This window comes from Cricetulus griseus, unplaced genomic scaffold (genome assembly GCF_003668045.3).
Source record: "Cricetulus griseus strain 17A/GY unplaced genomic scaffold, alternate assembly CriGri-PICRH-1.0 unplaced_scaffold_1, whole genome shotgun sequence".
Lineage (NCBI taxonomy): Eukaryota > Metazoa > Chordata > Mammalia > Rodentia > Cricetidae > Cricetulus > Cricetulus griseus.
Genome location: NW_023276808.1, coordinates 2,412,813 through 2,439,304, shown reverse-complemented (window position 1 = coordinate 2,439,304; position 26,492 = coordinate 2,412,813). Strand labels below are relative to the sequence as shown.

Sequence of the window (26,492 nt, the reverse complement as noted above, 5' to 3'; positions counted from 1 at the left end):
TATATGTCCAAACAGATGAAGAAGAGAACCAGGCCCTACAAAAGTCCATACAGGAATCGACAAAGATGCGACAGTCCTGAAGGTCCTCCAAAGATACCAAGCTATGGTAAGGATGGCCATCCCCTGACACCTCTTCTCCTTTGTGAGTTTTGTTCAAAAGATGTATATACCTTCTGTACGTATAGAATGGCCACACATGTGTGAATCAAGTGTGATCCTAAATGTGTGACTGTTAACAAAAGAATGCCATTGTGTTGTCTTTAAATTGTGTAATTGCTGGGGAAGGAGCAACAGTTGCTAAAATACAGGTTACTTGGGAGGGAAATTTCTGCTTTTTTTTCCATGGAGGGTGAAGAGCTGTGGATTTCTTCCAGACTGGTATGGTTTCATGGGGCAGGACCCCCTGAAGCAGTGTCCCAGGTGGTCCAAATAGATGTTTTCCTTAAAATTTGTTCAGTTAGAAATGGTAGTGGTCACAGGCAATCATTTTTAAAAGGAAAAAGGAGGAATATTATATAGAAATGATACTTTGTATAGGAATGGATCCTCATTTGTTGATACTTTGTATTGGAATGGATCTTCATTTGTTTATATTAGTTAGGTTTTCTAGATATATAGATATTCTTCAAACCATTCAAAGACCAATGGAATATCTGGCATTTAAATGGTTTAGGGTTTTTCTTGACAGTGAGACACAACTGCTCCTGGCACACCAATTACATCTGAGCAGAAGATGAGCATGGAAGAAATAAAGTTTCCCGTTGACATGGCAAGACTTGCTATTTGGGCAAGAAGCTGCTCTTGCCTGAGCGGTTTGACTGTTGCTTTATAAACTGGACATGCAGGACCCACAGAAATTTGACTGCTTAAATCAGATGGACATCATGAAAGGTTCCTGCTTCATGGAAGAATCTGCCAGACATTCTACAGAACACAGAAAAAAGGTGACAGACAAACTGCCAATGCAGGTGGAGAGTTTAGAATTTCCTGCTTTGCTGAGAAGTCTGTCAGACACATTGTGTCCTGTAGGCTAAAAATGGATGCCACAACATTACCAAGAAAATTTGGGTGACTGTCTAGGAAGCAAGATGTTTCTCTCAGTTCTAGAGTTTATATATTATCCTTTTATGTTTTGATGTAGTTGAAGATAGATAGTTATATTAACACACTAGATAGAATGGTTAAAATCTTATACTTCTTACTTGACAACTGTTTTGTTATATATAAAGAAGGGGGAGATGTTGGGACCCTGACACCACAGGGTCTCTGAGTTGTTTTACAACATAACCATGGGTAACCCCTCTTTATCTGACCTCACCCTACTAACATCAATATCCGGTTTTGAACCCTTTCACCTGGGGTTTATGCAAGCTTGTATATAAGATTGCTCCACAATAAAGGTGAGAGCCATTCTCTCAGAAAGTGGACCAGGCATCTTGTCATTCATCCAAATCTCCAGGCTTTCACCTGATACTCAGACTTAGTGGTGGCCAAGGGCAGCCAGAGAGCAGCATGCACAAACAGACTCAGCCATCTGCTGACATAGACTATGGTTCCACAGCAAGGGTAACACTGTCATCCTAACATGTCACAGATTGTCAGGTTTAAAATAAACCCAGGAGCCAGAGTCCTCTGGGAATATATCATACCTAAAACCTAATCAAAATGCCTTTCTTTAGTCAACATGACTCCCAGAAAGAATTAAATATGTGTTTGCTCATGTCAGGTCATTTTAAATGAAAAGAGAAAATATTTTTAAATTATATGTACATGCTTAAGTGTCCTCTCTCTTCCCATGTGTATATAAGGAAATGCTCAGACAAATGATTAAATAATGGTCAATTTTTTTCGAAAAAACTATTTCAGAACAGAAAGTGCATGGATGCATGTGTACATGGACATATACATGTAATGCAAATTTGACTTTTAATGAACACATATATTTCAAGAGGTAGCTTTAAATATTGAAAGCACCTAACTGATCATTCTTTCATCCAGGTTCTTTATTTCACAGAAAAAAAACACACAAAATAAAACACATTGCCCCTCCCCACAGAAGCTGAATACTCCTATCAGGCTTGTCTGTGCAAAATGGTATGTGCACACATAAAATACACAATAAGGCTCTTCTTAAGTCCAGTCACACAGGTACATTCTTCTCCCCTTGAGTCCGGGCCAGCACCCACTCTCCCCAGGCTCCTGCAAAGCACTGACCAGCGATGCTATTTTCCAGAGGTTTGTGTGATTGCAGGAGGGGGGCCCTGAAATCTGACTCACTCTCACTCACCACTGCGCCTTTAGCACCAGGCAGTAGTCATTTAACTGTTCGGAGCAGATATTTAACTGAGCATTGAATGAATGATAATCACTGTTACGAACAATGGAAAAATCCATGCTTCATTAATGTACTTTTCCCATCATTTTGTAAATGTGGGTAACACCCTGTGCTGTCTGTAAGGTACAGCCTTGTACCAGGGTTCTTCCAAATAGTTGAATAGAGACTTCACATTCCCTCTCTGTGGGTGTCCCTCTCTTTGGTTCCGAGTTTGAAGCAGGGTCCTTAGAATTGGTGAGATCATGTTCTGCTCACTGAGCTACAACCAGCCCTAAACGGAACTAACAATAATTCTATATCTGATGATAAGGGCTTCACACTTTGCCTGTGGCAGTGTGCCCTGTCCTTCAAGGCACAGCCTTGTTGGGCTTTGTGGATTTCCTGACACACACATCATCACTGGGTGTATGGAGCATTGAAGTTCATGTGAGCTTTCCCACAGTAGGCCTAGGTACATGAATAATCTGTATAGAAAGTGAGGATCCCATTAATATCATAATTCAAAATTACAACTTCCCCCAGCAATAACAATCATTTAAAAACAATAAAGATTCCATCATTTTCTGGAATATATAAGCAGGATGATATATGCTGTCCACACAGCACCTACAACCTAAGAGGTGAGGGCAACATGTGTGCACAGAGGACTGGCAAAGACTGGTGTCTCCCCAGAGGCATGAGAAGCAAAGCAGAGAGCCTTCTTCTCATCTCAGCCACTACCCAGGCTTTTGCTTTATTTCAGCTTCTGGGGTTCTCTTGCATCCCTTGGCTTGTTGCACCACCCTCCAGTTTCAAAGTCAACAGCCTAGCTCCTTTCTATCTTGCTTATTTCTCTTGTCTCTGGTTCTGTTATTGCATGTCCTATTCTGATACCAACTGTTTTATTTTGTTCCCTTGGAACACCCTGAGGCAGCATGGGACACATCCGGCTGCTCTGTCCATATTAAGATTTGCAGCTTAGTCACTCTTGTGCAGGTCTCCTTTTTGCCAGTAAGGAGCTGAAGATTAGAGTACTGGTGAGCTGGAGATTTCCAGAACCACCACATCATAATTTCAGTGTGTGAAATATATCAAAAGAAGCCAGGAAGCTTTCTATGTGTAAAACTATGCCAGCTGGAGCTGGAAGGATGGCTCAGTGCTTAAGAGCACGCATACTGTTCTTTCAAGAACTGGAGTTCAGGTCCCAGAACTCAGATCAGGTGGCTCACAGCTGTTATTCTCCAGCTCCAGGAGTATGTGATGTCTCAGGCCCCTTCTGGCACCTATACTTCCCATCACTGCAGCCTAAGCTGCTTCTGCCACCACCACACTTTCCCTCAAAGCATGAGCCAATGCAACACAATCCTTCCCACTGTAAATGCTTCCTGTCAGGTTCTTTTTCGTGATGATAAGAAAGCAGCGAATGTAGACTATTGGCACTGAGAAGCCCTGTAGATTCGATGAAGAAACTCGGCTGTTTCGATGATATGCTGACAGTGTTGTCCTCAGAGTTTTGGAACGGGCTTATGGGAGGAATGCGGAGCAGTTAGAGGTGTTGTCTAAAGAAGTTCTAGAATGCTGTGAGTGGCACTGAACAGCCAAACAGTGGGTCTGTGAAAAAGCAGACTGCCTATGGAAATACGGATAGTAAGCAGGCCACTCACAAGGCTCCAGAGTGAACTTGAGACAGTCACTGTTTCCTTGCAGCCACATCTCACTGGTGTGATGGGAATTCTAGTGAGGCTGAATCAACAGCAACAGACTAATTTGTTTAGCAGAATAAATTTCCAGACAGCATAGCATGCCATTGGGGCATGCTGTCAAAGGGGATAGTGGGAGACACGAATCCCACATCACCTTGCAGCTCAGCCATGAGGTGAGCAGTTAGTTCGTTTCTGCCCCATGCTCCTGTAATAACCTGCTGCCCTCTGTTCCTCACGGAGTCGGAACTGCCCTGTCAAGTCACAAACCACAACCTCCACATTGCGAGCTAAGAAAAGACTGTTTCTCTTTACACACTGGCCATCTTAATCCTTTATTCCAGCAAAGGATAACCAGAGTTATGGAAGAGTAGAAAGCATCTCCTGTGTTGTTGAGAGGAAGAGAAACAATGTTAGGAAGCCCCTGGCTTGGTGCCTACAGCAGAGACCGGGGCATTTGTGTCCTGCCAGGGTCCTTCCTTTAGTCCCGAAGACGGGATCTTAATCAGAGCTAATCATTTACAGAAGAGCTTTAAGCACTTGGTTCAATTAATCTCTCGATGACCCAGTCAGGTTAGCTTTACGGTCTCCATTTTACAGACGAGGGAACATGTGCTAGAAAAATAGGGAAACTGCTGATGAGGCCAGGGCTGGAGCCTCAGTTCTGTCAATGCTAGAGTTGGCAGGGCCAGGGCTCGACACTTCTAATCATCCTGGCTTTGAGTCTCAAAGAACAGCCCGCGTCATCTTTGTCAATTTCTTGAGCTTCATCTGTTTTCTCATTCTCTAGACAAACAGTTGCTTTGATTTTTCTAATTCCTTTAACAAAACACTCCGGAACGACTTGTTCATTGACCTGCTATGGCAGATGAGAATATTTTTTCATTAGGATTTTACTAGAATTCCATATACCTGATCTTAAGAACAAAAGGCCTTTTTACACACCACACTGCATACCCCAGGGTCTCCACGGATGGGATGATCTTTGTGTTTTATTTAGTACATCTTCAAGGCAGTCACAGTGTAATACCCAACTCACTTACTGCCCAACAAAGGAACTCAAGAACAGCAAAGGCAGTTTCCACCAAGAACGGAGAAAACTTGACCTGAGCTCTTTATTTTCAATCTCCAGTTATAAATCATTCTTAATGGTAACTTTATTTATTCCCATTTGTCATTTTCATGGGTGTGTGTGTGTGTGTGTGTGTGTGTGTGTGTGTGTGCGTGCACATGCATGTGGAGGCCCAAGGTTGATGTCAGGAATAAGTTTTGATGGTTCTTTTACCTTATTCTTTAAAGCAGGGTCTCACAATCAAATCTAGAGCTCATGGATATGGCTAGTCCCTACAGTCAAAATGCTCAGGGGAATCCTGTCTACCTTCTCAGCTATAATTGCAGGCAGGCTGCCATACCCACCCACACTTACATGGGCTGTAGAGTGTAAACTCTCATAGTCACACTCATCCTTTACCTGCTGGGCCTCTTCACAGTCCAGTTTTAGTAATTGAAAACAACAACAACAAAAAAACTATCTTACTGATCCTGGACACAGTCACACTGAATGATCTTGGCCAATGGAAAACACAGACTACAGAGGGTTCAAGAAAGGTGGCTCCTAAATTTGTGACACATTTCTGGGGTATTTATACCTTTAGCTGAATGATCCCAGCTCAAATGTGTGATGCTGCCATCTCCACTCAGTCAATGAGCATGGCGAGGTCCACAGAAGCCAAGTGGTCTAGCAAGTAGCAAGGATGGACAGGGAACTGTAACAGTGAAGGTCTCCAGGCCCAAGCTTCCTCTGCTTGCCATTGATTTTTTGGAGGCAACAATAACAAGCAGAAATTTGGGTCACTGTTTATGGGGATACATTTTGTAGTGTCAGTGGGTGGGGAACAAGATATTCTTTTCTTTTAAAGTGAATTTCAATTGGTGGGGAGCAGTAGATATTTAAATTTAGGTGTTGTGCACCAAGTCAAGAAGAGAATGTGAGGTGATACAGTGGTATTTGTGTGGCTAGAAAACAAAATGACCTCAAATTGTTTCTTTTTCAAAATTTTTTTAAAAATCCCCTTGGTGGGAAAGGGGGATCATCCCATCCCAGTAAAACTGCACAAAGGTAACTTTCTCCTCTGCGTTCAGTTTTTGGTCTGCCCTGGCTACATTCCCCTATGGGTACCCTTCAGATTGGGAAACTATGCTTCCCCTTGAGTAAGGGCATCCATCAGTAACTACACTGTGGAAGCCCCTTGAATAAAAAGATCATACACTTGTGGGCTGCTGAGAGGCTCAGTGGGTAACAGGTTTGCTGCCAATCCGGAGGACCTGTTTGATGTTTGAAACTCACATCAGGGAGAGGGACCAGCTCCATTAGCTACCCTGTAACCTATACAGTTGCAGCATGGTACATGCCCTCCCTCATTGCTTTTCCCTTAGTTTTCCCCAGCCTTGTGTTTCCTTTCTCCTGACTTTAGATCAATCTGCTCTTTTAGCAAGCCAGGTTCCGTGTCCCCACTTTACCAACTGAGCTTTGTATTTGACGAGATCACTGAAAAAAAGACCACATCTTAGTGATCCCAAATTTTAACAAGCAAAGAACAAAATGATACATTTTTAATGAAAGGAAGCAATAGTGACAGGTTTATTTAAAATTTTCCAGTAGAGAAACCCACTAGTGTTGGAATAAAGGTACACAATGTATAAGAGCAGAAGAGAATAAAAAAATTAACAAAAGAAAACAAAACCAAACTGAAAAAACAAACTAAAAATGTTTGAAATGGATTCCAATAGGGATCTTCTTTAAACCTGTGAATAATGAACACAGTTACTAGGTTTAGCAAACAACTCATTTGGAAATTAAAGCCTATGTCTGTATTGTAAACTCCATAAAAACTGCTCATTGAATTCAAGCGTTTCATATTCTGGGAAATGAAACAGAAAGCCAGTTGATTTGCAAATAAAAGGAATTATTCATTTGTTCTCCCTATTACAGGAATTAACCAGCTGCTTTACTGCAGTGTAGAGCAGATGAGATAAAAGAAAAGAAAGGAAAAAAGTAATATAAAACTCTAAAAAGACTGAAACACAGCAAATTCAGACAGCAGCTTGCTCATTTAAGACAACAAACTGAACCTTAAGGCATAGTCTACATTTGCGGTTGTCATTTCCTTTCCCCCACCCCACTGACAAATACCTTCTAGATCCACTAGCCATTTAGACTATTCCTAAACTCCAATTATTCTGTATACACATATTTAGCAAGGAGCAAAAGCCTGACGTCATTCAGACAGCACTACAGTCAGCATACAGTTTTAGAAAGAATACTGTGTATGTCATAAAGATTTGCCTTTAAAAATGAACAAACTAAACAAATAGTTTTAAAACATTATGAAAACCCATCAAAAGATGATTCAGTGTGGGCTCAGAACCTGATGAAGTGCACACTTCAAAGACTATTAAGGTAACACTCTGCCAAACACTCCCAACAAAAGGATTGCACAGGATTGTTCTTCTAATAGATAATTTGTCCCTGGCCTGGCCATCTCCTTTAAAACTATACACAAAAGTCCTGCTAAAAGTCAACATTTTAGTTCATCATACAACAGAATGTCACAAAGTTAACTAAACAGATTCTTGATATTAACATCATGTTACCAATGTTTGTTTATTTCTCAATCCAACAGTTGGTCACAGAGGTCAAGTATTATCAAGGCTCCCTTGTCAGGTCTTCACCCATATAACATATCCATCCTTCAAGTACATGCAAGGTTCAACAGTTTGCAAGAGACAGAAGCCAGAGGCCGTTTAAGACACAGAGGAAATAGGATTGTGGGGCGAACCCATCTGGGTAAGAACTTTATCCAGCCACTGGAGAGGGCCATGCAGATGTATCTCAATCCAGCAGGGGGTGCTAGTAACATCCTGCCTGTGGTACTTGGCTCCCCAACCCTAGGAAAAAGAAAGCACACTGGTGTCATTTAAGTCTCTATCTCATTGAGTCTCTCTACCAAGTAAAAAGATGATATGATCAGTTCACATATTTATGTTTGGACTCATGGCTATGTCCCACCAGAAAACAAACATACCACAAAAGCATGGGTAATTTTTGGGGATGCACATTGGCCACCAAAAGTCTATGCAAGGACCCAAGGATCACCTATTTAGTCTGGTGTAGTGGCACACGCCTTTAATTCCAGCATTCGGGAAGCAGGAGCAGGCAGATCTCTGTGAGTTCCAGGCCAGTCAGGGGTACAGAATGAGACCTTTTTTCAAAGTAATAAATATTATTAGTCTTGGGTAATTACAAATTTAAAATACATTCAGTAGTTGTTTGAATAAAGATATTTTAGCCAGGAGATGGTGGTGCATGGCTTAGATTCCAGCACTCAGGAAGCAGAGGCAGGGAGATCTCTGTGAGTTCGAGACCACTGTGGTCTTCAAGAGCTAGTTCCAGGACAGCCTCCAAAGCCACAGAGAAACCCTGTCTCAAAAAAAAGATATTTTAAATATTTATTTCCCACTACATTAATGTTATGTTAACACTTTACTTACTTACTTACTTATACTTTTAAGACACAGACTTGATGGGTAGCTCTGGCTGGCCTAAACTCCTATGTAGACCAAACTGGCCTCAAACTCAGAGCTTACCTGTCTGATTTCTGAGCACTGGAATAAAAGTCATGTATTATCAAACTGGCTTTATTTTTTAATATTTTATTTAAAAATTGTGCAAATATGTACGTGTTGAGTATGGATTTACCTATGAAAGTGTGGTATCTGTGGATTTCAGAAGATGTTGGATCCTGGAGGTAGAGTTACAGGCTATCGTGATCCACTTCAGCTGGATGCTGGGACTGAACCCAGGACCACTGTAAGAGTCCTACACCTTTAACTCAACAATCCCTTGCCCCTTTATCTGTGTGTCCATACCTGGAGAGCACAGGGGTCTACACTGGCTGTCTTCTTGAATTACACTCCACTGTATTTTCTGAGATGAGTTCTCTTGCTGCACCTGGGCTTTTGTCAATCAGGCTATACTGGTGGCCGGCAAGCCTAAGGGATCCTATCTGTCTCCCATGCTGGGACTACACACAGCACTGCACCCAGCTTTTTGTTGTTGTTGCATGAATGTGTGTTTATGTACACCACAGTGTGCATGTGGAGCTCAGAGAACAAATCTGTGAAGTTGGTTCTTCTCTCACCTTTTACACATGTTGTGTAGCAATTTCTTCAAAGATAAAACCTTCTGTCTTATAGGGAAGCTCCAGAATTGCTGAATGTTTTAAGGGGAGGTGAAACACTCCACCCTCTAGGCAAAGTCCTTAAAACTCAGGAAGCAGACATCGTAAAACCTTTACTGAAACTGACAAGATTCACTAGGCTGTCCCTCCCCAGGCTGAGATGAGCCGTAAGGGCTGCTGAGACACACAGACTTACGAGGCTGCCTGCTTCTGGAATAAGGCATGCTCCAGCCTGGACTCTATTAAACCCTTAGCTTGACCCGGAATAAACTGCATGATGACTGGAAGGCAGGGGGAGATAAAGGTGCCTGTCCCCAAGCCTGTAGACCTGAGTTCCATTTCTGGGACCTGCAAGGTGGGAGGAGAGGACTATATTCTATCTTCCCATGACAACCTCTTGGACAATGGTGCTCTTGCTGGGCACTGATAGGAATATATACCAGGAAGGCACAGATATACATATTGTAAATAGCAGGGGTGAGGTGGGGGTCAGGCCTGAATGAGATGGGCGGGCACTGCTCACCTTCACGAAACTCATTCGAATGGTGCACATTTTGGTGAGTTCATACACGGTCTCAAAACCATGGTTCACAGACTGTGCCAGTATCTGAGCAAACTCTTGGTTGTTGAAAATTTTCACGCTACACCCACTGGGGATCTTGCAGACAGTGGTGGGATGAAACCCATGATGGTAGTTGCAGTTCCGACTCTGCACATATATGCTTTTGTCACTCAGGCATTCGACATACACTTCTCCTCCAATATAGTACAGGTGGACGCCTGTGAGAGGATACACCACGTCAGTCATAGGCTCAAAGGCACCCGGGCAGAGTCAAATTTGGCCACTCACATAGCCATTGTGACAGACATCTAGCTAACTATGTTATGCTTGTGATAACCTTTGTGTTCAGAAACTAACAAAGCTGCACCAGGTGCAGCTCATCACAGATTTGGAGGTAGCCCGTTTGCCTCAGTGAGGATAGATATCTGGAGCAATGATCTGGACACTAGATGTGCTTATTGCTACTTTGTATCTTTGCCTTCTCAGCACACAAGGTAGAAACTACATTCATATTCAGAGGGTATATAGATAGGCTCCCAAACAGACACATGCACAACAGCATATAAACACATGTCATGTCATTAAATTATGATTTTATACTGACACTTCCAAGGAATGCCACACCCCTTCTTGATTGCCTGTTCCTTACTCCACAGGGAAAGCTAAGCTCTGAGCACTACCCACACATGTGCTCATTGACTTAATCATATAAAAATACATATAAATGTTATAGAACTGCTTTAATCTAACACTAGTAAATAGTTAAGTCCCTTATGAAAGATATGTGGGATGTTGAGATGGTTCAGTGGGTAGAGGTGCTTGCCACCAACCTGATGACTTGAGTTTGATTCCTAGTATCCACATGGAAGAAGGAGAGAACTAACTTCCACAAGCTGTCCTCTGACCAAGGTACTTATACACACATACACGCATGCACACACAAACATGGAATAAATAAATGTAAGAATTGTTTTAAAAGATATTTCATTTATAACAAAATGTAGGACAGAACAGTGCACCATAATAATATGGCAATGTCAGCTGGCACCTATCAATAGCATGGGAGTTGGAAAACCACTTAGATCAATGATTGGAGCAATTTCTAGATAATATGAATTAGAAAGATACTTCAAACAGCAACATCTGAACATTTGGCATTTGCCACAAGAATGATGGGGTCACTTCTAGAGGAAGAAAAGATGAACGTTTGCAGGAGGGGTAAAGGGACACGCACCTTTTCCAATATGTCGCCTGGTGTTTTCTATGGCGGAGTTCCGGTTAATGTTGGAGAGCAGCCCAAGGCAGAAACGGTTCTTATTGTTGGAAGGATCAGTGTAACCATCCACCAACACACTTGTGGAGGAGGCCTGGAATGTATCACCCACGCGGTGTTTGAGCTCATAGTACACAATAGAGCACCAGTGCTTTGGTTCCTAATAAACAACAGCTTGAACATCTGCAAGAAGGAAAGAAATTTGCTCACAGTTACACCTGGAGCACCCCAATCAGAAACCGCATTGTAAAACTGGCTGAGCACGGTGGAACGAAGACAGGGGGTAAAATCTTTTCCTTTAAATTTTTTGGTGATGAAGTTAGGGACAATCACAGAAAGAAGGAAACAAATACCATTACTTGTTTCAGATAAGGCCATAAAACAGATGTGGCATATGTGTGTCTCTTCTGACACCACAGCAACTGTGGGGAGACCAGCTGTATGGATTCTAGTGTGATCACCCATGGGAGCCTGCTTTGAACTACAGTGGATGGCCTGTTCCTCAAGGCCAACTTAAAGATATGTCTGACAACAGGATCTCAAGTTTTTAATTACTGAAGACGGGAAAACACATGAGCATATAAATAACAGATGTATTTGTTATGTAAAACAGGACTCAATCATTTCCTCCCTCTATCTCTGTAAGCACAGACATCTTTAACAAACTCCTGTGTATATAGGTATGTGAAACAGCCGTACAAACCCATATTTATAGGTAACAAATCATAAACAGATGCATTTTAAACAGTTATTTGATATATGTACATATATGTATATAAATGTATATATGATAATATGTATCACTTACTCATTTATTGAAGGTGAAAGCAAATTAGCATGCTAAGGACACAGATATGCTTGTTTATTTTTCCATAACTAATAAATCTTGGCTGATTATTCAACACTGGTTAACATACAGCATCTTAGATTGTCTTCAGAGGTGACTGACAGTTTTGTTTTCAAACCACCAATAATGGAAAGTCACTTCACCTAACTATGTAACACAAAGTGGCAGAGCACTGCTTACGGCTGTTTCAGAGACCAGTGGGAATCTGAGACCTCCATATTCAATTCTGAGATCCCATATTGGACTGTGACAGAGTTTAAGTAAAAAGATGGGTTCTAGAGAATTCTTTCCATTACTCTTAAAACAACAACAAACCTGTTTTCCATGTTTCTCAAACAGCTACCTTTTTAAGGTCTAAATGAGTAAAAGTAACATTAGGACAGGACATACAGACAACACTCTGACAACTCATTTTACCTCCTCTGTTGATCTCGGAGGGCAGTGCAGGTGCCATCATATTCTTGTCCATTGGCGGAGAGCCGTCCTGGGCCATGGGGTCTTCAGGAGGCAGGTAACCAGGTGGAGGTATGTCAGCTACAAAGTTTGAAAGAAAAAAATTACATGCTTCAGGCACTCCTTTTACATATGGTGGGGAATGGAACATCTGGGGGTCAGAGCATAACTTGGATGAGTTAGGTCTCTCCACCATCTGGGTCTCACGATAGCAACAGGTGCCTGTGCCCACTGATCAGCCATCACTTTTTTGGTGGTGGTAGGGGAGCAAGGTCTTCCAAGGCTTGGGGCTCTACAGCAATCCAGGCTGCTGGGTCAGTGAGCCCCTGGGCTCTAGAAGTCCTTGACTCCTTATGCTGAGATCACTAATCACTCAAACCAAATCAAGCTCCTGCTGAAAGATTGGCCTATACAGTGGCACACGAAGATGGAGGGGTCAAGGTCAACCTTGGCTACATCAGGCCCCGCCTTACCCCCTCTCCCACCACCACCTCTTAAAGACTAGATGCTGAAGACACTAGCCTTTAGGTATAGATTCTGAAAACAATCACGTCCACAAAATTTGCTTCCAGTGACATTTAAGTGAGAAGAAGAAAAGGTAAGTCAGTCCCTGGAGTCCCATGCCTATCTAGGATCAGGTCACTTTAAATCCACCTAGAAGAGTCTATGGATGTGCTCTTGTGCAGCAGACCCCAAGAACCCGGGGGTTTCGTTTTACTGGGGTAAGACTTCCTGACAGGACTTAGTAGGGGGAAGCTCTCCCAGGCCTGAGAGCAAACATATGGGCGGGAATTCACTCTCTGCTTGCTACAATCTACTAATTGAAACTTAGTTTCCCAGGACTTTAAGCAATCTGCTTTCTACCTTCACCCCAACCATTTAAGCAATGACTAAATTTAAAAATACCCAATAATACAACACTAGGCAATAAATCAGCTTATCTTAGCTGTCTTCCATTTCAGAATTTACATAGACCCTTCTGAGCAGTTTCCAGAAAATAATATGATTACTGAAACCAAACACACACACACACACACACACACACACACACACACACACACACACGTAAGCCTGGCATTTTCTTACTGTGAAACACAGGGCATTCCTTTTCCTGACTTGAAAACAAAGCTCTTCATAGGCTTGTGAGCCCACCCAGCATGTACAGCAGACACTTAAGAACAAAATTTTGCAGTAGGGATCCACGAATGCTTGGATAAATACTTAGGAACAATTGTAGAACCCAAATAACAAATTCAGCTTCTCCAGGGCTCCCTGGCAGCTCCTCCCTTCCCAGTCCCAGGCAGAATCTTAACCCAGCTGCTGAAGAGCAGTGAGACAGAAGGCCTTGGAACCTGCATGGTGATGTCCCTCCTCTCATTGTAGACTCTTGCTGCAGCAGTGAAGTTAACTCTGCTTGCTTCAAGCCAGGAGCAAACGCAGAGTCTCTTCTCAATGGAACCCAATGAACTTACAGCATAGCAACCCTGGCAGCAGCAGGGGTCACAGGGGTCATTGCTGGTGGTGCTCTACCAGCCCCCACAGATCACAGCCCTTCCTCTTTCCTCCCAAGCCCCTGTGCTAATCTCTGACAGTCAAGGAGAAGAAGGAAGTCTAATGATAGCCTTTGATTCTTTTACTGGGGCTCTGCTGGGGTTGCCCCTGTTCAAAAGCCCTATAAAACAGACCTTTTCGACACTATCCCATCTAGAAGACTCAATGGGCTTGCCAGAGAATCAGTGGCTAGGAAACCATCAAATATTATTAGTTTGGTTATTAAAATAAACTGTCTCTCATCTTCATCCCAAACAGAGAAACATAAATCAAAATAAACAAGCTAAAAACTAAGTGCTTAAAAAGAAGAAAGAGGAAACAATAAAGCATGGATCACCTTTTAATTCCTGAAGGTACATCATGGATGCTGAAGTAAAATTTAATGTAAAGCACCTTGAGTGGCTCTATAAACCTCCCGTCCCATCATTTTCCCACACAAAAATATCCATGCATTTCATGATGATGTTTTATTTATCGTGTCCCTCTTGATGTTGACTGGCAAGAGCTGTGGCACTAATATTTGAGATGCTTGTTTACTATCCTGTAATCTGAAAAGTGTAATCCTCTAATTAGTCACTATTACACCATCTGTTACGTCTAAAACAGGAAAATAACTGGTTTTTGTCTTTGCTAAGTTAAACAAGCAGATGTTCCCCATATTTCTGTTGCATTTCCTTGATGTTAAAAGTACATATTTCTTGGGATTACATCACTGGCTAAATGAATCTAATTAAATGGGGCGGGCAGATACCCCAGTAATTAGCTCTTCTGCGGCTGCATTGATAACAAGGGTTCTTCGATGTTGGAAAAGCTCGCCGAAGCCGCTTCTCAGAACAGCAGTGTGTGTAACATGACATTTTCCCCTTTCTTTTTATGGAGAGCCGAGACATGAACAATTGTGCCACTCAAAGAAGGATGCAGCAGTTTCAAAACTTAACAGGACTCAAACAAGCCATCCTCTTCTCCAGCTGTATGTACAACTCCCCTCCCTACATTGATATTCTCCAAGACTGGTTCACCAGGATGTGCTCAGGGTTCCACCCACCGCAGCCCCGCCCCCCCCGCAGGCCACCCCTATCCACCTTCCCAAGGCAGGCAGAGTCCCTGAATACCCCCTCCTACCTGGCATCTGGAAAGGGCTGCCTGGGTCTGAGCTGGTGCGGGAGTGAGGGTAGGTGCTGCTGCTCCTGCTGCTGCCTGGGGAGTTGGGGTAGCTGCTGTTGGGGGAGTGGGGAAATGGGTGGGTGCTGGGCTGCCTGAAGGAATCTGGAAACGTGGCGTTTGGTGGCATGTGAGGCTCATTCTGTCCCAAGTTACGGAACTGTGCCAGAAGGCTGTGCTGAGGGTTGTACTCACTGTGCCTGGGAACCAGCACAGAAGGAAGCACTGGGGACAGAAAGAAAACAGAGAGACAAATGAGAAAGGTAAAAATCGGTGGTAATTACATCACAGTAAGTGAAGACACATGATCTGAACTCCACCCTGCTGTAACAAGGAAAGTAACTTTCTACTCCAGAGTACAGCCTAGATCACAGGACCCCAGCCTGAGCACAGGGCCATTGGCCTGTTGACCTAGTAACGCCTCAAGATACAGTTTCAGATTAAAAATAGATGCTTTATTCCATTTAAAAATTTACTATTCACACAAAAGATAATGCACAATTAGCAATGTACATCAATGGCTAGTCAGACAGCTTCATGGGTTAAAGGGTTTGTCACACAACTAAAGACCTCAGTTTGATCCCTGGAAATCAGGGAAAGGTGGAAGGACAGAATAGATTCCACAAAGTTGGTCTATGACCTCCACATGGTCATGATGGCATGTGCACCCCCTCCAAACATGCATCACACACACACACACACACACACACACACACACACGTACAACCAGGACTGTGGCATACACCCACAACCCCAGTACTCAGGAGGGAGGCTAAGACAAAGGGAGCAGAGGGTGAAGTCCAGTCTGGGCTACTCTGTTTACATATGTACATATTGCCACCAATCCTCTCATTAACAGTCTGCTAAAATCTGGGCTAACATGTATTGAATGATATTATTTACCATATAGTGCTCCTGCTCCTGGAACACCAATTATAACTGAGAGGAAAAGGGGCATCCAAGAAACTCGTTATAGAGTTTGACTTTGACATGGCAAGACCAGCCATTTGCGCAAAAAGCTACTCTTTTCTAAACTGTTTCCAGTGCAGGACAGTTTAGAATTTCCGGCTTTCTGAGAAGTCTGCCAGACACATTATGGCCTGTCTAGGAAGCAAGGTGTCTCTGTTTGTTCTATAGTTTATATATTGTCCTTCTATGATCTTTGATGGAGTTGAAGATAGATAGTTATAGTAACACACAACGATAGAATGGTTAAAATCTTGTAGTTTTTACTTGATAACTGTTTTGTTATATATATAAAGAAGGGGGAGATGTTAGAACCCAGACCCCATGGGGTCTCTTAAGATTTGTTTTCCAGCAGAACCACAGGTACCTCCTGTTTTCCCGACCTCACCCCACTGGGAACAATATCCTGTTGTGAACCCTTTGACCTGGGGTTTTTGTAAGTTTGTATATAAGGCTGCTCCACAATAAAGGTGGGAGACATTCTCTCAGTAAAGGACCAGGAGTCTTGTGGTTCATCCATATTACCAGGCTTTTGCCCAATACTCTAACTTAGTGGCCAAGAGCAGCCACAAGGATACATCTGTAAATCTACAACCAAAAAGAAAAAGAGCGACACAAGCCAGTCCTGTGCCCCATTCTTCCCACCCAGCTCTATCAGTTGGCCTTGCCGATGACTTCTAAGTGGACACACAGACAAGTCCTGAGCTGGGACTTCATTGACTGCTGTTATTGGGCTCCAGGCTGCCACTGTTCATGGGGGTGACACTCAAGAGGGAGGCCCTTTCTCCCTTGGGAAACCCAGAGGAGCCCACAAATAAATAAATAAATAATAAATAATAAATAAATGTGTATATGTGAAAAAGAATATATATGGGCTGAGCCAGTTGGAGCAGTTATTCGACAAAAGCCCTCAAAAGGAGAGACACAGGGATCCAGACACAGGAAATCAAGGCCTGTCTACTGTCCAAAACCAGGTTTAGGCTATCCGCCTAAAGCTTCATGCTGAGACCTTTATTTTTATTTTATTTTTTATTGGATTTTCAAGACAGGATTTCTCTGTGACTTTGTAGGCTGTCGTGGAACTAGCTCTTGTAGACCAGGCTGGTCTCGAACTCACAGAGACCCACCTACTTCTGGGTTGTGCCACGGTGAGACTGGTCATGAGTGTCACCTGGCTTACCTTACACAGCGAGACCCCTTGTCAAAATGAAATTGAACATTATAGCTACTGCTTAGCATTCAGCGAGCTGTGGGTTTCCGGATTCTCTCCTAGAAGTGGTGAGGATCTGTGCTGTTTAGACATGGGCTTAACAAAAATGTGTTTGGTTTTTCAAATGCTGGAGTCATGAGGGACAAGAGCTCAGCCAGGGACACTCAGCCTTGGAGGAACTGTCTATTGTCAGGACCCAAGAGAGCTGTCCCAAATGAATTGCCTGGCTCAGGGGGTCCTTCCAGGTACACGGAGATGCGCGCCCCCTGCTGTCACTTCAGGACATTGCCAATAGTTCAGCCTCTGAGTCAGGAGACAGCTTTGGGGCCCGGGTACAGATATCTGTGATGGGGTACACACAAGGGCGAGCAGTCATTCCTAAGGACCATTGTCAACAAAGGCCTGCGATGGACCCAGGATTCCTAGCCGGGCTGCAGCGTTCTTTTAGCAAAGGCTGCAAGATGCAGGGACCCTGGGACAATAGTGTTTAGACCTCCCGGAGTGATCTTCCCACACGAGGTGGTTTCTCCTTTGATCCGGTTCTTCCCATGGTCAAACTGGGCTGTGGGGTCCTGAGAACCTGAGCCGTGCAGCATCATGACAGTGCAGTGGCTCTGGGGGTGTTTGTGGGGGGGACCCGTACCTCTTACAACCAGTCTAGGCTACCTGTGCTGTGCTTGAGAAGAAGCCTGGCTCAGGCTGTGACTTCAAGCTCAGAGGGGGATTTTCTTAGTTTTGGGAAACAACTCTGAGGCTTGGACTTCACAATCTGAGGCAAAATGCCAGTCTTCAAGATATCTGATGTCTTTTTTCGTTCTTTTTGTGTTTTGTTTTGTTTTCCGGACAGGGTTTCTCTGTTGCTTTGGAGCCTGTCTTTGAACTAGCTCTTGTAGACCAGGCTGGTCTCAAACTCACCGAGATCCGCCTGCCTCTGTCTCCTCAGTGCTGGGATTAAAGGCATGCGCCACCACTGCCTGGTCATTCTTTTTATTTTTAACACACATGAATTTCTTATGTTCATGCTGTCCTGAAAGCAGGTCTAAAGCCCCAGGTTGAGGTAGAAATTCATGATTCTCCCTCCTGGAGGCAAGACCAAATCGGTACATCCCCAAAGGAGATGTCTACCTGTCATGAGGTCTGGATACCCAGTTCTCAATCAGGCCAGCATCCTTCTCTTCCCTGGAAGATGGTTTTTCCAACTCTGCCTGGCTGCCACTTTGCCACAGGCACCACTGTCCATCAACTATATACAATCATGGTTTCTACAGCATGACAAAGAGGACAATGACCACTAGAATCTTCAGTGGATATCCTTTTCATGTAGCTCTGCTGGCCTGTAGTAACTCATAGTCATCCTCCAGCCTCTGCTTCTCAAGTAACTATCATGCATATAACTACACACACACACACACACACACACACACACACACACACACACAGACACACACCAAATTCTCACACACAAAATAAAAATGTTGAGTTTTAAGCTAATTTGATGGGACACTTTGCTTAGTTGGATTCAGCAACAGAATAGAGAAGGCATAGTGGCCAAGGCCAGACTAGGAAAGTAGAGACAGGAGAAGGATTCAAGATTATCCTCAGCGACATAGAGAATCCAAGGCTAGTTTAGCCTAGAAAGACCCAGTCTCCAAATAAATAAAGGGAGAAAAAATATAAAAAGGAATCCAGTATTCTAGACTCTAAAACCTGTATCCTCGATGCTGTTGTTATTCATTGAGATGGGGGCTCTCTGTGTAGTCCTGGCCCCAAACTCAAGAGATCCACCTGCCTCTATCTCTTAATGCTGGGATTACAGGTATTGCTACTACAAGGGCCAAATCAATATCTTTATCTGCTTCCCCAAATGGAAGATCTAGCTGCTTGCTGACAAGTTTTACTTCTTCCATAAACAATAGATCTAAACTGCATTGAAATATGTCTGGAACCAGGGCAATGGTGGTACACACCTTTAATCCCAGCACTCTGGAGGCAGAGACAGGCAGATTTCTGTGAGTTCCAACCAGGACAGGCTCCAAAACCACACAGAAACCCCATATTGGAAAACAAACAAACAAACAAACAAACAAACAAACACATAAGACTGAATCTCACTATGTACCCTGCTTAGTCTGGAATTTATTATTGTAGACCCCAGGGCCTTGAACCAACAGTGATCCTTCCCCCACCCCCACCCTCAGCCTCACCAATTGCTACAAAAAAGGAACCACCCTACCCAGACTGTAGCCATTTAAACATCAACAGACAAATTCACTTCCTCCTCTAGAAGTGGGGCCAAGGAAGACTGGGAAGGTCATTGTGCCCCAGGAAAGCTAACATGGAGGACAGAAGTGGGGATTGGGTATGGATGGCTCCAGGTGGGGGAGGAATACCAGAGCCTCCCCTGCAGGGGGCCAATGAGCCCTCAGACTCTCTCAACGTTTTCTACTCTACCCATCCTGACCTTGCTATTGCTGCTTGCGATTCGAGTCTGGCTTTTCTGGAAAAAAAGGTATTTTTTTTCAGTTCTGATGTTGTAGTCTAGGACCTTTGCTTTGAGAGGCAGGTGTGTAGCCCTGGCATGGATATGTTCCCTCAGTTTTTGGAGGAGACACATTTATTTTAGGCAACATGGTTCAGGTTGAGTAACTCAGATCTGCCTTCCTCCAGACCACCAAGGCCTGCTTTAGTAGTTTGGGTTTTCTCTACAGTTTGGAGCCTGTACTGGAAAGTGCTCGGTAAACCATGCTGGCCTCAAACTCACAGGTCTGCCCCTGCCGAACCTGCCCAGTGCTGAGATTAAAGGTGTTAGCCAGCACTAGGTTGCTTTTTTTTTTAATTTAAAAACTGGAATTTTAAATCAGCATGGCCGCGCATTCTGCCTCCTGTTCCCTCATGCAGCTGGGATTTGTCCCACACCACAGAATCCAGCGGCCTGCAGGCAGATATAGATTAGTTTCAACAAGGTAGGAATTTAGGAGTGTGTGTGCATGGGGGGAGGCTATGAATGTCACAAAGCGTGGAGTGGTAGTCACTTGCTTGAAGGATTTCCAGAGAGGATCCCAGACAATTGCATTTGTTGGAGAAGCTGAATTACCAATCGTTTTGGAACCTGATACTAACCCGTATCCCCGATTTCATACATCATTCAGGTTTTTGGCGCAGAGGATTCTGCTGCTTTCTGGACCATGTCAGCCTGTGGTACTCAAACTATGAGGGTACTTTTTGTTCTGGAATAAAGTGCTGCCAGGTTTTCAGCATTACCGGCTAACAAAGGGGCTATTTCCCTAGTTCTTAGTGACTCCTCCAGCATTTGAATAGCGTGGGGCACTCTTGGGACTTGAGCTACAATGGGTTCCTTGGTATCCCATGTCTTGGTTAACTGCAGTGTCCTGGGAGCTGGGACTCCACGGGCATGGAGTGGAGAATGTTGAGTGGGAAGGAAGGACTCAGGACATCGTTTGCACCGTAGCCAGGAACTGAAGCAGTATTGGAGAGGACCTGGGGGTTCGAGGTGCCCCCAGGCTCGAGGGGACAACCCACATAGTGGTCATCATGGTGGTTGCCCTCTCTGAGGCAGAACTAGAAAGTGCTTCCACTTTGTGTCTTACTGTGTGGGGCAAGTATCCCACTTGAGCAGAGTAGAAGCATTTGTGCACAGGCACTGAGCTGAGCTTTTGTGGTGCTGCTCCACCGTGTAAAGACAGGAAGCAGTTTGGGTGTGATGGGAATATTGTTCATGTATGTGCCCTGGACCATAACGGAGCCTGGCAGTGGTGAGAGGTAAGCTACAATGGTCACTTTTTGAAACCGGACTTTTTTTCTGAGCGCTTTCTGATCTTTTACAAGCTTACCCTTGGATGTAAGAAGACCAATTTAGGGCACATGTCTCAGGATTTTGGGATGAGAGGAACATTTCAACCCATGATTGAACTGATACAATGTGAATTTTTTTCAGGTTTGTGTGTCTCTCTGGACCATGTCAGCCTGTGGTACTCAAAATGTGGGGGCACTTTGTGTTCTGGAATAATGTGTCACCATGTTTTGAGGGTTACCGGTTGATAAAGAGCGATTTCCCCAGTTCTTAGTGGCTTATCCAGGATTTTTCAAGTGTGGGACAATTTTTTTTTGGGGGGGTTAAGTTTCTAAACAGGGTTTCTCTGTGGCTTTGTAAGCTGCCGTGGAGCTAGCTCTTGTAGACGAGCTGGTCTGGAATTCAGAGATCTGCCTGCCTCTTCCTCTGAGTGCTGGGATTAAAGGCTAGCACCACCAATGCCTGGAGTGTGGAGCATTCTTTGGACTTGAGCTACAATGTGTTCCTTGGTAGCATGTGTCTGGGATAGCTGCAGTGTCCTGGGAGCTGGGACTCCAGGCATGGTGGGGAGAATGTTGAGTGGGAAGGTTAGGGAAGAAAGGCCTCCCTTTCACAGTAGCCAGTAAGTGAAGCGTCCAGGGAGGGGAAATGGGAGTCCACAAGCACCCAGGCTGGAGGGGACAACCCACATAGTGGTCATCAAAGTGGTTGCCCTCTCGGAAGCAGAACGAGAAAGTGCTTCCACTTTGTGCCTTACTGTGTGGGACAAGCATCCCAGTTGAGCCCATAGAAAGCATTTGTGCACAGGCACTCAGCTCAGGCTTGAGTGTAAAGAAGAGCTGCACTCCTAAAATCTATGTATTGGGGTAAAAATAATTTTCTTGAAACCCTGTGTTAATACAGCATCTGATATACAAATATCCCATATTAATACATGGGTAAAATCCTTAAGTGGATGTGCAGGTCCTGTAGGATCCTCAACCTGTGATACTCAACCTGGGGGCTCTTTTGTTTTCTTGGAAGAAAAGTGCTGCCAGGCTTTGAGTGTTACTGTTTGAGAAAAGGATTTCACAAAGACTGACAACTTAAAAGCCAGGTTCTGTTTTTAAAAACCAGGCAGATGGGAACATGAGGGGAATGAAGGCATGCCAGGGTAGTACAGGTGCTGCCATCTGGAGGCTCAGCACAGTGGCTGCCCTCAAAGTGGAGGCCCTCTCCAAGGCTCGTCCATCAACTGCATCCATTGTTGTCTGTTTGGACCAGGGACCTGGAAACCCCATTGGAGCATGGAGTTTCCCTTATCTGGGGACTGCAGGTGAATTCCTTTCCACTGGATACTTCACTGATGAAGGTAGTTGTGATGCTTCACATAAATAAGATCCCTACCCTGGTAAACAGTTGTAAAGCAGGGTGGGGGTGGAAAGACCCAACTGGGCAGCACCTGCCATATATTTTTTCCCCACTTTGGTTTTTCTTTTTTCTTTTTTTTTTCGAGACAGGGTTTCTCTGTGGCTTTGGAGGCTGTACTGGAACTACCTCTTGTAGACCAGGCTGGCCTGGAACTCACAGATCTACCTGCCTCTGGGATTAAAGGTGTGTTTTTCTTTTCTTTTCTTTTTTTCTTTTTGAGACAGGGTTTCTCCATATTTCTATGGAGATATGGGTTTTTTCTTGAGTAACCAGCCTGACCATCCTGGAACTCACTCTGTAGGGCAAGCTAGCCTGGAACTCAGATCTACGTTCTTCTGCATCCTGCTTCCTGTGATTAAAGTGTGCTCCTGCAAAGCCTGTTTTTTTCCATCTTTTCCATTTTCAAAACAGGGATTTTCTGTAGCTTTGACCCACCTACCTCTGCCACCACCATGCTGAACCCTTTAACCGTTTATTTTTTATTTTTAGGTTTTTTGAGACAGGGTTTCTCTTTGGCATTGGAGGCTGTCATGGAACTGACTCTTGTAGACCAGGCTGGTCTCGAACTCACAGAGATCCACCTGCCTCTGCCTCCCAAGTGCTGGGATTAAAGGTGTGCACCAGCAATGCCCAGCTCTACCTTTTACACTTTAAATTGCTAGTGTTAATAGGTCCATTAGGAAACGATGGGGTGGAAAATCCAAATCTGTTGCATTTTGAGTATAAGGCCAGCCTGGTGGACAGCCAGAGAAGGGACACTGATATGCCTATACATAATTTGGCTTTTCAGTGGGGGAGGGTGGTGTGTAGACCAGTGTAGGCTTCCCCTCTTTAACCCCACAGTGCTGGGATTAAAAGGTGCCAACCATGCTTGGTATTAACTTTAACTTGTTTCCATTTTTCAGGTCTTACACAATAACTGAGATTCCTAACAGCTTTTCTACAGGTTACTTGCACAGCACCGTTCAGATCTCAACCTGCTCCACTCACACTCTGGGAACACTTTTTGTTCCTTGGAAGAAGTGCTGCCAAGGTTTTGAGGGCAGCCGATTGAGAGAACGCTGCAGCTGGGCAAGGTGGTGTTTGCTGTCCATGAGGTGGCACTCAAATGTCAGGAGCGCTCTTCTCATTTCTAAAGTGGAAAGTGTTTCCACATTTGGGTGTTGTCTGTGGGTACCATTCCCGACTGCGCTGTGGATAGCGGCAAATCTTAAGAGATTTACTGTTTACTGTGCACGGTGAAGCTTGCAGGGAAGTGAATGATGGGAAGTAGGTGGGGAGGATTGAAATTGTCACCTCAAGTTCCCTTAACCCGCTGAGCTATCTTCCCCAGGCCCATTTAACACGCTTTAGACCCTTCTTAATGTTGCAGGCCCATCTGGATCCATCTTGTGAGGTCCCAGATAGCCATACTCAAAAGGGAGCCACTCTCCAGGTCTTGTGAAGGGAAAGTGACCCCATTTTTGAGTGTTGCTGTGTGGAGAAGGCATCGTGGAACTTCTGTGCACCGGCAATTGCTCACTTGGGGACTCTCAAATGTGGCGCACTCTTCTGGATGGAGTAGAAAGTGCTACACCATTTGAGTGTCCCCTGGGAGCATCTGAAAAGTCTTCTGTTCCTGTTCTAGACCTTAGTGTTCACTCACTGTCCAGACACTAGGTGGGGAGAGCTAATGCCAATTCTAGCTACAGTGGGAACTCCAGGCTTCTTGGGGGTTTGAGTGAGGACACCTGAGACCTGGCCCTGGTCAATCTCAGCCAAGAGTTTAGCACTGGAGTTGTTAGTGTATGGTGTCTGCAACATGACCATGCAGTATCGTCTCCTGCATGTGGGGGCTGAGTATTGAACCAGAATCCTGTTATACTGAACCACCTCTCTCCCTAACCCCCATTGTTAACTTTTAATGTCCAAAGTCATTTTGAATCCTCATGTTCAGTTGGCATATTTGGGCTTCTCCATTAAAGATCAATAAAGTCTTGTTCTTTTGGCACTTTAATCTTCAGTTTTATGTTAACATTATGTGGAAGGGTTGGGAATGACTTAGAAGGTTGCTTCCATGTGCTTTCTAGGGATGGGACTCCAGCTATAAGGCTGGTTTCCAAGCATAGCCTGGTAGGTCATGTCAAGGGTACAGTTGGAGGCAGGACTTGATAACTAGCTGTGAATCACTTGAGTTTGTCTAATTGCAGACTGACAGCTTCCATTAGCAGGTATTGAGCTTGGATGCTATGCAGTTCCATGTGGTCTGGGGCTGGCCTTCCATTTATGCCAATTTCAGTTAGGTAAGCCCTGGACTCCAACCTCCAGTTTTCCTGGAGACTACCATGTTAGTAGCTTCCTCTTTCCTCTCAGGAGGAGTTAACTTTGTACCCCTGCATTTTGTTTCTCACTGGAAGGGCCAGTTCACTTTGAAGCCCTGTAAGGATGTAGGCAGAGCTTGCCAGAACAGTAGGTATGGAGAGCGGCTCACCTTTAGGTCTGTCAATCATGACACTAAACACAAAATTAATTCTCTGGGGTTTAAAATTTTGTATGTTTCTGCAGATGAAGAATGGGAGGTGGTAGCTAATGAATCAAGGCCCTTAAGGAATCTGAGATACAATACAATCCACTTGTGACATGCTGTTTTGACAGACTGAGTTTTAACTCTAGGTATTGATGCACTTTTTGAGAAAGGGAATTTGTGCAGAGTAGTGTGGCTGATCTTGGCCACTAAGTCCGAGTATTGGGCGAAACCCTGGAGATTTGGATGAACCACAAGACTCCTGGTCCTTTTCTGAGAGAATGTCTCTCACCTTTATTATGGAGCAGCCTTATATACAATCTTACAAAAACCCCAGTTCAAAGGGTTCACAACAGGATATTGATCCCAGTAGGGTGATGTCAGGCAAACAGGAGGTACCTGTGGTTATGCTGGAAAACAACTCTTAGAGACCCCATGGGGGCTAGGTTGCAACAGAGTAGTGATCTTTTTCTGGTATTAAGGCATATGCTACTAGGCCAAGTGTTTTGTAGGGTTTTTTGGGGGGATGTGTTCTAAAATCCAAATAAATTGTCCAGGCTGGCCTGACTCTGTTTAACTGCTAGCTGTAAGAGAGCCACAACATCTGGTGACATGTTTACATTTGTGCCTGTCTACCTTTGGACCCATCCTTACTCTCCCCGTGTCGTAGGTCACGTCCCCACCATGTTGGTTCCTGTGATGCATCTCTGTCCTCATGCTTGGTGGCAGGCTCCTGTACAAGGTTGAGCCCTTTACCATATTGACATGCAGAAGCTAGCTACATACTCTTGCCTGGAGCTGGCATGATTATAAGCTCTCCTGTGGGAACTAGAGTTCAAAACCCAGATCACTCTAAGCTGTCCAAAAAGGAAATTGATTTTAGCCTGGGACTCCCTATGGCTCTATTTGCTCTTTCATGACCCTGACTTTGACTCATAAATACTTTAGCCACCTTGCACACCATTGTAAATGGTTTTTATTCCAGGTGACAACCATTGGCATGAAATGTATATGAAGACTGTCCTGGGTTTCATGCATGCTATCTAGGCAGCCAGTCTTCCAGCTGGTCCACGTTTCCAGCTGTCTCCATATGTTGAGGCTGAATTTGTGTGGCTAGCAGATACAAACAATCTTGCTGGATCTATGGCCTCTGGAAACTTGGACCTACAGCCCCAGCCCACATTGCATTTTGTACTTTTGTTTGTTCTAGTATATATTTCACAGTTGTGAGTACAGTGTCTAGTCAATAAGTAGAAGAATTTATAAAAATTTCTACAGTATTTTCTGGTGATGCCAGGGCAGGGAAGTATTGGCCTCCTCTAGGTATATCTGCAAGGATTCTGAGTTATTGCTTGCTATTTTGAATTACCTCTGCAAATTACACAAATGTTCATGGGTCTGTTAAAGCGGGGGTAAGCAGAACTATGAGGTCAAGGCCAGTCTGGTCAACAGAGCAAGTTTTGTTTTAGGGTGTGTATTTTGCACACATGC

At 44.1% G+C, this 26,492-nt stretch overlaps 1 protein-coding gene across 1 annotated transcript; it reads right to left on the bottom strand.

Annotated features, from left to right (window-relative positions):
- Positions 1 to 7,818: 7,818 nt before the first annotated feature.
- LOC118239754 (mothers against decapentaplegic homolog 1-like) lies at positions 7,819 to 17,876 on the bottom strand. Its single transcript, XM_035453535.1, is given in 6 exon segments — positions 7,819 to 7,962; positions 9,778 to 10,034; positions 11,051 to 11,272; positions 12,354 to 12,470; positions 15,063 to 15,326; positions 17,705 to 17,876. Coding segments are annotated over 6 exon segments (1,176 nt in total).
- Between the last annotated feature and the right edge of the window lie 8,616 nt (positions 17,877 to 26,492).